This window comes from Sarcophilus harrisii, chromosome 3 (genome assembly GCF_902635505.1).
Source record: "Sarcophilus harrisii chromosome 3, mSarHar1.11, whole genome shotgun sequence".
NCBI classification, from domain to species: Eukaryota; Metazoa; Chordata; class Mammalia; order Dasyuromorphia; family Dasyuridae; genus Sarcophilus; species Sarcophilus harrisii.
Window position 1 is genome coordinate 427,842,898 of NC_045428.1, and position 13,182 is coordinate 427,856,079.

The 13,182-nt window shown below is 37.8% G+C and overlaps 1 protein-coding gene across 1 annotated transcript in view; it reads left to right on the plus strand.

Moving 5' to 3' along the window:
• The first annotated feature begins 317 nt into the window (after positions 1–317).
• SOHLH2 (spermatogenesis and oogenesis specific basic helix-loop-helix 2) overlaps positions 318–13,182 on the plus strand; it is a 62,170-nt gene continuing 49,305 nt past the window's right edge. Inside the window, exons 1-2 of the mRNA XM_031960700.1 lie at positions 318–399; positions 10,963–11,177. Of these exons, the coding sequence (XP_031816560.1) occupies positions 352–399; positions 10,963–11,177 (263 nt within the window). The 5' untranslated portion in view covers positions 318–351. The remainder of the gene's footprint in view (positions 400–10,962; positions 11,178–13,182) is intronic.

Here is a 13,182-nt window from a genome sequence, read left to right on the forward strand (position 1 = left end):
CCCGGGCGAGCAATCCCACAATCCATGCACCCGCACCGGCACGCACAGCCAGCCCGTGCCGATGGCGGAGCTCGGGCCGGGCGGCCAGGTGCGAGGGCCCCGGGGCTAGCTCCGTCGGGCCACTTTAAGGCCGGGCCGGGCGCGGGGCGAGGGCGCACAGCTGCAAAGGCACGAGCCATTTGCGTGCTGGAGCAGCAGCAGCGGCGGCGGCGGCGGCGGCGGATGCAGCAGCAGCGGCGGCGGTGGCGGCGGCCGCCTCCGCCCCGGACTGGGTGGTCCTAGACTCAGGTTGCGCTCCCGCGGGGCCGCGGCGTTCTCTGGGCTCCCCCGCAGCACGTGGGCGGCGAGGTCATGGCGGGTTCAATTACAAGCGCTGATCGCTACGGCGGCTTTGCCAAGGTAAGGGGTCTGGAAAGTGGCCGAGCCCGGGCCCCTGGTGCCGTGGTATCCCCGGAGCGGCGCTCCCGCTCCCTCTGCGCGCGGGCGTCGAGGACGCTGCAAAGGGGCAGCGCAGCCAGAAGCTTGCCTTAGCGGGGGCTGCTGCCGCTCGCGCCAGCCTCCACCCTCCGTCTCGTGCGGTCGAGACCCAGCTTCCCCGGGGCAAGCCCCGGTCCGGTTTAAACCCCCTGCGGCCGGTGAGACTGAGAGAGCGGAAAGCCGTTATCTGCGGCCCCGCATTTCCCCCAGGCCTTGGGGTGTGGCCCGCCGATGCTCCGAGCGGCCAGATGAGGGGGAAGGACAAGGGAATCGCAAAAGGGGGGAAACAGGTGGACTTATTATAAGTCCTCGTGCCCTGCCCTTCCATTTCCGTGAATAAAGGGACAACAATTAAAAGCCATTTGTTTCACTCCCTTAGTTTTAAAACTTTTTTATTTTATTTTATTTCCTAGGATCTCATGGTGTGCACAGCTTACCTCTTTCTGCTCGTTAATAACTGATTGGAGTAGAGTATGAAATAGCCTTGCAATAGTCTGTGTTTTAATCCAAGTTTTTCATAGTAATACATTAAACTATTAGAATAGTAGAATCCAGAATTTTACCAGAAAAAAGTAGAGTGTCGCTGTTCCTTCATGCGAGTTATGGTAGCTTTTATATTCTTCCTGTCCTTCATGAAATCTCCACGTTTGGAGAGGGTATTATGCATTGCTTCCTAAAGCTTGTTCTTTGTTTCTTAAACGTTTTAACTTGGCCAAAATGAACTTCCTAAAAGTAATATGGAAATCCAGTGAGGATAGGGACGGGGAGCTGAACAGAACACGTTAGCGGGTCTTTCTTAACTGAAGATCAAAGGAAACTTATTTAAATTCAAAAGAATTAATACTGTATAGGAATATGCTTTTAATACCCAAACAAATATGAATTTTGCCACTATATACCCCAAAGCCGTGTAGCTGAGCAGATAGAACTAGTCTCTGTCTTCCAGAAAGTTGAAGCCCTAGTTGTGTTCCTTGTTGTATTTGGGCAAAGTGCTGCATGGTTAAATTTCTCCAGGCATGGTGGTTTAAATCCCTTAACTCCCAAGGAAACAGGAGTCCAGCGTTTGCTCTTAGAATAAGGGTTTTTGTGGTGCAGCTGCCACTGATTGGGTCAGTGCTGTTTGTTGTGATAACAACGACATAAATAACAACTCGGTAAAATGCAGGAGTAGTTTGCTTTAAGCACTTCTGCACCTGCTGTTACTAATTAAGGGCTTAGTATGCTTCAGATTGCAAATGACAATCCAGTGTTTTAAAAATGTTAGTGGCTAGGGTACGCTCTACATGTTAGATGGGGGTCAGAACCCAAATAAGTACTGGAATATTTCTTGGTTATTTTATATTTAAAAGCATTCATAATTTTTATTTGAAAATGGAAGTGTTAAAATAAGAAAAAAAAGAATTTTGTGCTTAGATTTTTTTTTTTTTAAAGCATTTAGCTTACCATACCAACGCCAGATTTAGTTGATTTGTTTTTGTTCAAGTCAGAAATGTAACTGTTGATCACAAGTGCAGATTTGTGGCATTCGGTTATCTTTCTAAAAAAGACTACTAGTTTCAAAAGAACTGACATTTATATTTACATAAAATCTCTGCATTATCTCCTATCCCACTACAGCCTGGGAGGTGGGTTTAATAGGTAATATCCCCCATTTTATAGATAAGAAAACTGAGGTTTATTAGAAATTGCTTTTACTTACTCATTTCTGCCCCTCCCCTGACTATTCCCTAAGGATAGTCATGGATGTAATAAAACTGACTCTTGAGGACACAGGATGGTTAGTCAAAAAAATTAGTTTTAGAGTGAATAAAACCTGGGTTCTGCTGTTTGTTTACTCACTACATCCTAAGTCTTTGGACATAAAGTAGGGGACCTTATTCTAACTCTTGAATCTTAAATTCCAAAAAGTTCATTTTAAACTGAATAAAAATTTTACAAGTTGAAGATTATTTAACATGAATGACTAGAAAATGATGCTCAGTTTATTTCTTTCCTTTACTCAATTTCCTTTTAGTTAAGCCCCAGGAAAAATTGTAAAGCAGGTTTCTTCTTACCCACCCTAGCCACTCTCTCATGCCTTCTTCAAGCTCCAAATGCATTAACCCTGCTTTCCAAAGTAGGGCTTGGGCACCATCTAGACCTGCCCCCCTGCTAACATGCTGCAAGCTTGTGCTCCTCTATGCTAATATCCTATCTTTGCTTTGTATTGCAACTAATCTGTAGACAAATAATTTAATTTTAATAATCTTTATTTATGTTTAACTTTCCAGAGGGTCTTCTTCTGTAAATAGTTGGAGGAATGCTTAAAGCAGGAGAATCTTAGGTTTTTTGTTGTTATTGCCAAGGCTCCAGTTGGCAATCTGGAAAAGCCCTACTACACACCTCTTCTCAGAATATTGTTTTTAACTGCATAAAATAAAATGCATAGGACTGGGAAAGAAAATCACTTATATTGAAATATAGTTATTAAAATATTTTTAAAAGCAAATTTTTGGACCCTAGGTTAAAAGCCCTAGCCTAAATAGAGTAACTGGATAAAGAACTGTTTTTCATGATTATGTATTGATGGAGACTCCTCTATCTCTGAATCAGAGACCTCAAGAAGAGTTTCTTTGGTTTACTCTTAAATCCTTTTACTTTACAGGTTCAGTTTTCTTCATTTAACATTAAAATCACAGCAATTAAGACTCAAGAGGGTTGGTGATTTCATCAGATCTAAGAATAGAATGCTAGCCTCCTAACTAAAGTTCCTATGAACTGAAGGCTGGTCATATTTTATTTCTAACAAAGAAAAATGCATTAGTAGATAAATTCACACACGAGTCCTTAGAAATAGCTGGACTTCCCTATCATTCCTTGAAGGGTGTGACTTCCTGATTTTAGCTAAACTATTTCCCATTCTGACATAGTTTTCTGTAGAGCTGTCTTAATGCTATACTATTTTGGTAAAAGGCTAGTAGCATAAGTCATGCTTTCACTTTTATGATTTAGAAGAAAGCTATTTACTGATTCATTTTTCTTTTTCCTTCACTGAAGAGACTGTTTCCAGATTATAAGCTTCCTAAAAATCCTTTACAAATAGATAGTTTGGGATCTTGGTCACCAAAGATGTAGTTTTGGGTTTCTGAATAGCATCAGAAAACTACATTAAACAGAAACTTGCTCTAAATTTGTTTTCCTCTAAATTTATCTAAATAAAATACATTATCAAAATTAGTGGCCAGAAATCTTTTGAGATATAAAAATTAACTACTACTTAACAAATAATAGGTATCCAGAAGATATCAAAATCTCTTGAATGATCGCTGTTTCCAGGAGAGTAGTTGTGTTACATTGTGTTAAAGAACATCATTACTTTGATTCAGTGAAAACATAAGTCATTCAAGAAGAATAGGTGCCTTGATTTTTTAGGTTTTTAATGTTGTCAGGAGAAAAACATCAAGCTTCCTAATAAAACAGTAAACAGCTGTGGTTTCTTTTCTTTCCTCTTTTTTTTTTTTCCTTCCTTCTTTTTTGTGGAGGGATTTTAAACTTTGACAGTTTTTTGAGGGATTTGAGAGGAGTGACCCAATCATAACAGTGCATAGGAAGATTAAAATAATATGGATAGATATAAAATGGGATCAATTGAAGATAGAAAAACCAATTGGGAGATTTTATAACAATTTAGGTGATAAGAAATAAGATTCTTCCCTTGATTCCATCACTTGTCAAGCAGATGCATTCTTTTTTCCACTGATTGACAAATTCTAAGAACAGTTTATACTCAATATCAGCACTTTTTGATCACCTACTACCTCCACATTTCCTTATACTCTGAATTCCATCCCTTCTCCTCCCATTCCACTGAATTTCTCTTGTTGAGATTGGAATGTCTTCTTCAATATCTGTTCTGACTTGTATAATTGAGATTATTTATTATTGTGGAGTCATTTTATCTGTCCAGGTGACTCCATTGCTCAAAACCTTACAAAGGTAATTTATAATCCACTAAGGTCATGGTTCTTCATCTACTCACATTCTGACATCACCATATATTTTCAGCTTAATTTTATAAATCTCCCCTGGATATATTCCTATTATGTATTTTAACCCTTTTGGACCACTTGTCAGTCCTTATCCATGTCTTCCTTGCCCAATCTGCTGTGGTTTCTTTTGAAGAGATTTTTCCCTTTCAAAATGACAGGTGAAATAAATTGTGTAAAGCCTGTCATTATAGTAATAATATTTTAAGATAAGGGTAAAAGGAGGGGGAAAAACTCTTATAGTGATTCTTGGGAACTGGTTTTTACCTTAAAATTTTCTTCATTTCTTAAGATCCTCTTATTTATGTTTCATTTATTTGCTTATTCATTCATTTATTTATGAAAACTACTTTCTTTTTTTCTTTTTTTAATTGAATTGAATACATAAGAAAAAACAGAACAGAAAAAGAAAGATTAGAAAAGGAAGATTAAAAAAAACAACAACAAAGCAGAACATTGTCATATGCTCAGCAGAACATCATGGAGGATTCAAAATATATAACAATAAATTTTCATTTTAAGAAAGCATATATAATAATAGAAGAGATTATATTCTTGAATGTTCATCTTTCCTTTGCTTCCTTATAGGTTATTCTTTTTTTTCCCCTTCTATGCTCCAATCTCCCCCAAGGAGGCTACAGTGAAGTACCTATATATATATATATATATATATATATATATATATATATAGTGTGTGTGTGTGATACACACACACACATATATACACACACAGATATATATTTGTCTGACTAGAGAGGAGTTTGTATATGGATATATGTACATGTGTAGGGATGTCCATGTGGCTATATATGTGTGGGTAAGTAGATGGGTGTAAATATATGTAACGCATATATTTATATCCATCCACTTACCCACACATATACATATATACACATACTCCTATATAGTCAAGTATGTGTGTGTATATATATATATATAGTATATATGTATATATACACACACACATACAGACATACACATTTACCTATATGTAAACATGCATCTAAATCAATATTAATATGGCTGATTAATACTGTAGATTTTTTTCCTGATTAACTCTGTTTGACTTTGTCTAGATCAATAATGACTAAGTGCTGCTTTTTTTTCCCTAATAAATTCTACATCTGATCCAAGTCATAATGTTTGTGTATATCTCTTATTTCCTATCCCTGATAACTCTTCTACTTTAATTTTGCTTCTTAATTTGCCTTGTAATTAGTTAACTTCCCCCCACCCATGGATCCCTCCACCCATGGATCCCTCCCTTACCTTCTCCCCCTACCTTTTCCTTTGCTCTTCTTCCCAATTCCATTAATCTGCACATCTTATCTCCTGTTAATCTAAAACACCCTTCTGTACCCCACCTACACCACCGATCCCCCCCCATCCCCTTTAGCCCTTTCCTGTTAATCTCCATATCTTATCCCACTACTATAACTACACACTCTTCTGAACACCACCTTGTCCTTTATCCCTCGCATATTAGTCTACACACTTGTCCCATTGCCATAAATTTACACATCCTTGTATATCCCACTTATCCTAGTCTCTCCCCCTTTATTTCTTAATTTGGAGGGGGCTGTACCCTTTGTGGTACATATGTAGTATTGCTATTTAACCCATTTCCATATGAGTAGGTTTTCTGAGCTACAAGCCCTCCTCGGCTGGGGTACCCCCCCCTTCCTCACCTCTGTGTCTGTTCTTCCTCTGGACCTCATTTGTATAACATTATTATTTTTACCTTGTTCTAGATAGTTTTGCTTTTTTAGAATCAGATCATACTCAACTACCCCAATCTTTCTTTTGAGCTAAACAATTATTGATGTCAATCTTAAACATATGATATACATTTTCATCCAGAAAACAAATAATTTGTCCATGAAACTAATCTCAAATATTAGCTCTTATATGTAAAATATTCTGTAAAGTTAGGATTTGGTTGAAACAAAGTCCTGAAAATCTGAAAGTTCATTGGAAGTCCATTTTTTTTTTTTCATTCAATATTATGGATAATTTTGCTGGATATGATATTTTTGGCCACAGGCTTAGTTTTCTTTTAATTGCTAGCATATCTGATTCTGGGACCAGCAGTCTTTTATTGTGACTGCTGATAAATCCTGTACAATTCTAGCTCCAGCATATTTTAATTGTTTTTTTTTTTTTTTTTTCTTTTTTCTTGCAAAAATTTCTTTGATCTGGGGGGTTCAAAATTTGGCAATAATCTGTTTTCCACAAAGGATCTCTTTGGAATGGTTATAAGTGAATATTTTTTTATTTCTACTTTCCCCTTATGTTCTATCACTTCAGGACAATTTTCTTGAATTATTTCTTGCATTGTCTTGTCAAGGTTCTTTTTTTGATCACAGTTTTAGATAGTCCAATTCTTAGATTTTCTCTTGAGCTGTTGTTTTTCTTATAAACTGTTTTGCATTCTGTTCTCTTTTTTCATTCTTTATATTTTGTTTTTTTGCTATTTCTTGCTCTGTTATAGCTTCACTTGTCCAATTCTAATTTCCAAAGAGTTATTTTCTTCTTTAAGACTCTTTTCTAGTTGATTAACTTTTTTCCATAATCTTTTTATTTTTCTTCGGTTTTTCTTTTCTTTTCTTTTTTTTTTTTTTTAAAGTTTCTTTTCTCAATCTCTCATTAAATTTTTAAAGTTTTTTCGAGCTATTCTATACATTTTCTCTGGGCAAGGATTCATTTAACATTACTCTGTGGGGTAGGAAACTTTTTTTTTTTCTTATTTATTTATTTATTTACTTACTTACTTACTTACTTCGGTGTCCTCTGAAGATGAACCCGACCTTCCTTTCTCTCATAGTAAGTTTTTATGGTTGGATTCTTTGCTTTGTTACAAACAGGTGGAATGCCTGTTGTTAGGCAAGAGCCAAAAAACCTTAAGGCTTGAATTTTCAATTCACTTTTAAAAATTCCAATGAAATCACCTGGGAGAATGGCTGAATCTATTCTGTTAGCATGTTCCTTTTTTTTTTTTTTAAATGAGAAGTATTCGTGTAAATAGCTCTAATTGTGTGGTGAGGGGGTGATGCCTGTAGCTCTGGCCTCTGAGAGTGCCCGCAGCCAGCAGCATCCCTTCCTTCCCGCTGCCTCTGCCCTCACCGGCTGTGCTGCCTCCTCTTCACCCAGGGCCCTCTCTCTGCAGCTCAGCTTGGCCTGGTGTTCCCAATCAGCAGAGGTTCCCTCAGACTTCCCAGACTTAGACCCTGGACTCTACTCGAGGTCCATCCTGGAGGTAAAAATTCCTATGCTTCCTGTTGAGATTCCAACCAAACCCAGCTCACCCCAAGGGTCCCATTAGCCATTTCTGTGGAGCAAGTTTGGAGGTGTTTACACTTCATACTGCTTAATCCTCCACCTGCATTCTTTATTCAAATCTTCTTGGGTTGTTCCCTGAAGGCCCTAATTCTGCCCCAAATCTCTGCTTTTCATCAGTAGTCTGTATTTGCCCTGAGCCACACATTTTTTTTCTGTTTGTAGGGAGAGCTTGAAACTGACCTACTCCATCGTCTTCCCAGAATCCTATTCATTCATTCTCACTTTTATTTGACTGCACCATTAGCATTTTAGTTCTTTTTCTCCAGTTACTAATGTAGCATTGCTCAAAGACCAGGTGTGTTATATTTCTTCCCTTCCCCAGAGTTTTCCTGGACCATTAAGGGGGTTTGGAAGAACCTAACTAAACTCTGCCAATCTCAAGCCCCTCCCAGTTGTGCTTATTCAGTTATGGGGCTCTCCTGAAACCAGTTCCCCTTAACCACTTGACAGATCAGCTTTTACAAAGGAAAAGTTATTTCAGGAGTATAGCAAGAACACTTCCAACATCTGGGGAAGGAAGAAGGAATAGTTCATAGCTTAACTCAATTCCTAGAGCATGGTCTTACCAAGTTACAAGTCCAAAGTTCTCCTGGGCTTCCATCCTAGCATCTAAGCTTCCAAGGCAGCAACACAGTCCACAATCCTGTTTTCCAAGGATGCCATGATTCGAGAGAACTCCCTGGGAAATCTCCATCTAGAATTGAAAAAGACAAGTGAAACAGACTAAAATCCCAAATTTGCTTCTTCTGCTACATTTAAAAGGCCTGGGGAGAAGGTAATCTTTTCCCCACACTTAACTCAATGTTAATTTCTGTAGTTTGGGTGAACAGAACCTTTACCTTCCTTGACTACTGCTGGCAAGTGTTATAATCTGGTATGGTTTTTAAATTTTTATTTAATTTTCATTTCTAGAATAAAATAAGCATTTCCAAACACAGCATAATAAAATAGATGATTGCATGTGAAACTGCAAATCTATTATGTTTAACTTGCTATTCCTTTTAAATATATAATAAAAATTATCACGTTAATTTCTTTTTTTCCCCCATTCTCTCTGGCTACTAGTAGATGTAAATTTGTATATGTCTGTGTTTATAGGTGTATATACACACATATATGTATGTACTTATGTCTGTATACACACACCTATAGTGTATGTGTGTATACATAATGCATTTATGTATATGTTGTGTATATATGACATGTACATATACATGTATGTAAAATCATTATAAATATAACTTCCATTTATCAGTTTTTTTTCCCTGGGTGCATATAGCATCTTTTGTAGTTAAATTGAGTATTTTTAATATTTAAAATAACCTATTCACTCCATGTTGTTCTTAAAGCAATATTGCTGTTACTGGATACAGCATTCTTTTGGTTCTGCTCATTTTGTTCTTCGTCATTTTGTGCAAGTCTGTTTTTCTAAGACCATTCAAGCTCATTATTTCTTGTATTTCATGGAAGTATACCACAACTTGTTCATTCCCCAAGTGATGGGCTGTTTTTACTATGGTGTTTATAATGATGCAGCTGAAGAAAAGAGGCTGTTTCCACCCATATTGCAGTGTAACACAAATGTCTCCTCCCAAGAGCAGATTCCTGCTGTCTCCCATATGAGTGTCTTCATCTTAGGCAATCTGGGCATGTGAAAAGCCCCATTATACTATAGTTTCATTTTCATTCAACAAGTATTTCAGAAGCACATTTTACAAGTAGGCATTGGTCTAGATTCTTTCTACTTTGTTTTGTTATTTGGAGTGGAGGTTATTTCTAAAACTTGATCTCTCCATCTTGCTCAGTTAGAAGTACACCATTCCAGTTCTACTATCCAGCAGCATGGAAGATTTGATTTTTTTTTTTTTTTTTTTTGGTGGTGATTGTTTGGTTGTTTTTAAACTGGACAAGCTCACCCCTGCTTAAATCTAGATCTAGATTTGGAATGGACTTCAGAAGCCAGCTACTCCAGCTCCCTCATTTTATAGATAACTGAAGGTGGTATTGTGAAGAGATCTGAAGCTTTTTGCCTAAGCTTGCATGACTGTGAGCATCAGTGGCAGTGTTTGAACTTTGATCTTGATCTCTAAATGGGAATCTACGTTAACTGCAGTATTCTCAAGGAGTGGAGAATTGTTTTGTGAATATATATTTTTAGCACATCCAGTCTTCCTTATTCCTATTTATGGTATCATCTATTGCCTCCTTTCCCCCTACTTTCCTCCTCCAAATTTAATCAGACTTGGGATCTTGAATAATATATAATTATCCTGCTGCTTTCTGCCCTAGGTAACCTTTATGTAGATTCTCTTGTTCTAGGTGCCACATTTAGGGAGAATATTGATAGGCTGGACAATATCCCAGAAAACTGACTAGAATGTGAAAGATCTCAAGTATATTTAGTCTCAGAACTATTTAAAGCAAGTGGGGATGTTTACCCTGGAGAAAACAAAATTTGAGGTCATGCTTTGTTGTTTAGTTGTGTCCAGCTCTTCATGACTATATTTTTTGGGGGGAGGGAGGCAAAGATACTAGAATGGTTTGCCATTTCCTTTTTACAGATGAGGAAACTGAATTTACTTGACTTTCCCAGGGTCATGAACTACTAAGTGACTGAAGCCAGATTTAAACTTTTGAAGATGAGTCTTTCTGGTTCCAAACTCAGGATTTTATCCACTGGGCCACCTAGCAGCCCTTGGTTATAAGCCTCCTTCATAGCTTAAAATGTGTCTCTGGGGGGAGGGTAGTTATGTATAACTCCCCTTCCCCTTTCTGATACTGTGTACATATAATACCCTCAGTCAAAGAATCTTCTGAGGATCCATGGACTAGCCTGTCTGGTGGATAGACAGCATACACAGTTTCTAACAGATATAGGATAGATAAATAAGTAACTAGATCCTTCCCAACTTAGTGATTCTATGAAAAGTAGACTATTGCAAAACAACTACCCAGTCTTTATTGGAGAAATTATCAGGAATAATACAAACTATGCTAATTTAATGAAGTCTGGTTATTTGCATCATTTATTTTTCTTTGACAGCTATAAATCTTCTCTCAGACTTCATACTAATTATCTGATGGTTGTACTTTCCCCCATCCCACCCCCCATCTCCTATAGGCAGAAATTGACCTCTTATTAGTTGGAGATGTTGCTGTTGGGAACCTGGCTGAAATTATACAGAGATTATTTTCAAATACAGCTGAAATCACAATCACCATTAGTGATGTGAAGAGTGCTGCGGTCTTTTTGGATGATTTCACATTCAACATGATTTTCCTGAAGATGAATTCATTGCCAACTACAGAGGAACTAGAAGCTATCAAATTAATTAGGTAATTTTTAAAAAGATGAGTAAAAGTATAACAGGATATTTTTTGATTATAAAAAAAAACATTTGTTTCCTGTGCTTTTATATAAGTAATCTATTCTACTTTAAAAAGTAAAAAAATAATTAGGTGGGGAAATTAGTTGCTTACATTAGTACTTCTTTAAATCCAGTAGCTATTCCAGGGTAGCATTTATAAACTAAAAACAGAATAAATAAAATGAGATAAAATGTACCTTTATAATATATTATTCATACATTAAATCTTAATGTCCTTGGGCACATTTAGCATTGAGCTATTTAGTTGTCACTGCCCCTTGATTATAACAATTGTGCTTCCAATATCCCAGCATATGGAATCTGTCTGTAGGCCGATGTTTATAGGTCACGTTGGCTGTGAAGTGAACTTGCCTTTTTTGGGAGGGAGAAAAGAGGGTTGATATCCTATTAATGTGTTATTTTTATTTGGAGAAGTTCTGGGATGAAAGCAGGGATTAAAGCACTATATAAATTCCAAATGGTAGTTATTGTTGATATTATTTAGAGCAGTCTCATTATTCTTGTTCTACCTTAAAGCTCTGTGGGCTGGCACAGGACAGTTCCAGAGAACAGAACCAAGGATTGAAGGGATGACCTGCCCTAAGGCTATTTCCTATGGGTCTAATTCCCTTCAGGAGATCTGGACTGAGCTAGTTTTCTAGAGACATATCTGTGGTACCTTGAAACTACCAGGGAGCTCCTATGAAGCCAACCTAAACAAGTATTGCAAACTCTTCTCACAAAATACATACACAGACTGGGGCCCCCAGGTTGAACTGGCCAGGCTAAGGCCTCCTGGACTTAGGTAAGAGGATCCGTGTGGGGATATCCTAGGGATTTATACCACAAGGGAAGTTTAAAGTTGGCTGGTGCCCCTGCACTAGGTCAACTTAACCTTATCACAGCAGTATCCTGCACATTCCTTTTAGATTTCCCAGTGATAGTCTAGGATAAAGCATGGCCACCTTGGAAGGTCATAGAAACCCTTATTTCTCTTTTGGAAAGAAATTTATAATGTGATTTTCCAATGATCATTTAAAAAGATGGAAGTGATATGATCCTATCTAATTATAGAACTCTCTTGCCTTTTGGGTAAGATCTTTTTAGGAGCAGCAAAAAAGATAGCTCTTCCTCCTACCTTTTCTTTTGCTGTCATAGCAACCTAAACTGCTTTCTGAATGAAGCAAGAAAAGTTTTGGGGAAAAATCTTAAGAATATCAAAGATGTTTTCTGATAGCCAAGATGAATAGGATCTTTAATTGTGATGAATTTTGACTGGGAAGCCATAAGGAAGCCTTTCTAATGGTATTTATTTAGACTTCGTCCAAAGTCAGGTAAGCTGGTTATCAACAGGCATTTTATGTTCCAGGTACCATGTTGAGAATACAAATACAAGCAGAGAGAAAGCATCCCTGCTGTTAAAGAGCTTACATTCTAACAAGGGAGCATATCCAGAAAACTGAACTGAAAATTTTATAAGGGCATAGAGAAAGTCCAGAAAGTCAGCAGGGAGAACCAGCCCATCAGGGAGAAGGTTCTGTCTCCCCGGCTTCTCAGCAGTACATCATATTTAAGGAGGACCTGATCACTGAGAACTATTCAGGAGTCCCCTGTATCCTCTCAGCAAAGGAAAAAGACAGATAAAGGTTCACACTCTATAATCTCATCAGGTTAGCTTGGTGACTCAGTGGGTAGGAGCTGGATCAAGAGTCAGACACAGCCACAGGGCTGTCCAATGGGTAAAATCTGGGGGGTATATTGAATTTGGTGGGGGTAGAGAAAGTTCAGAAGGTCAGCAGCATAGCCCCAAACCACATCAAGACCACTACTAAGTCACTTGACATTCTTATCAAAGAGTTAGAAAATTTTATCTCCAATAGAGCTTTTCTTGCCTAGGGAATCAACTAAGAAAAAGCTCAGAGATACAAGAACATTCAATTAGTTTGAACCAGTTTATATAAAGTGCAAGGTTA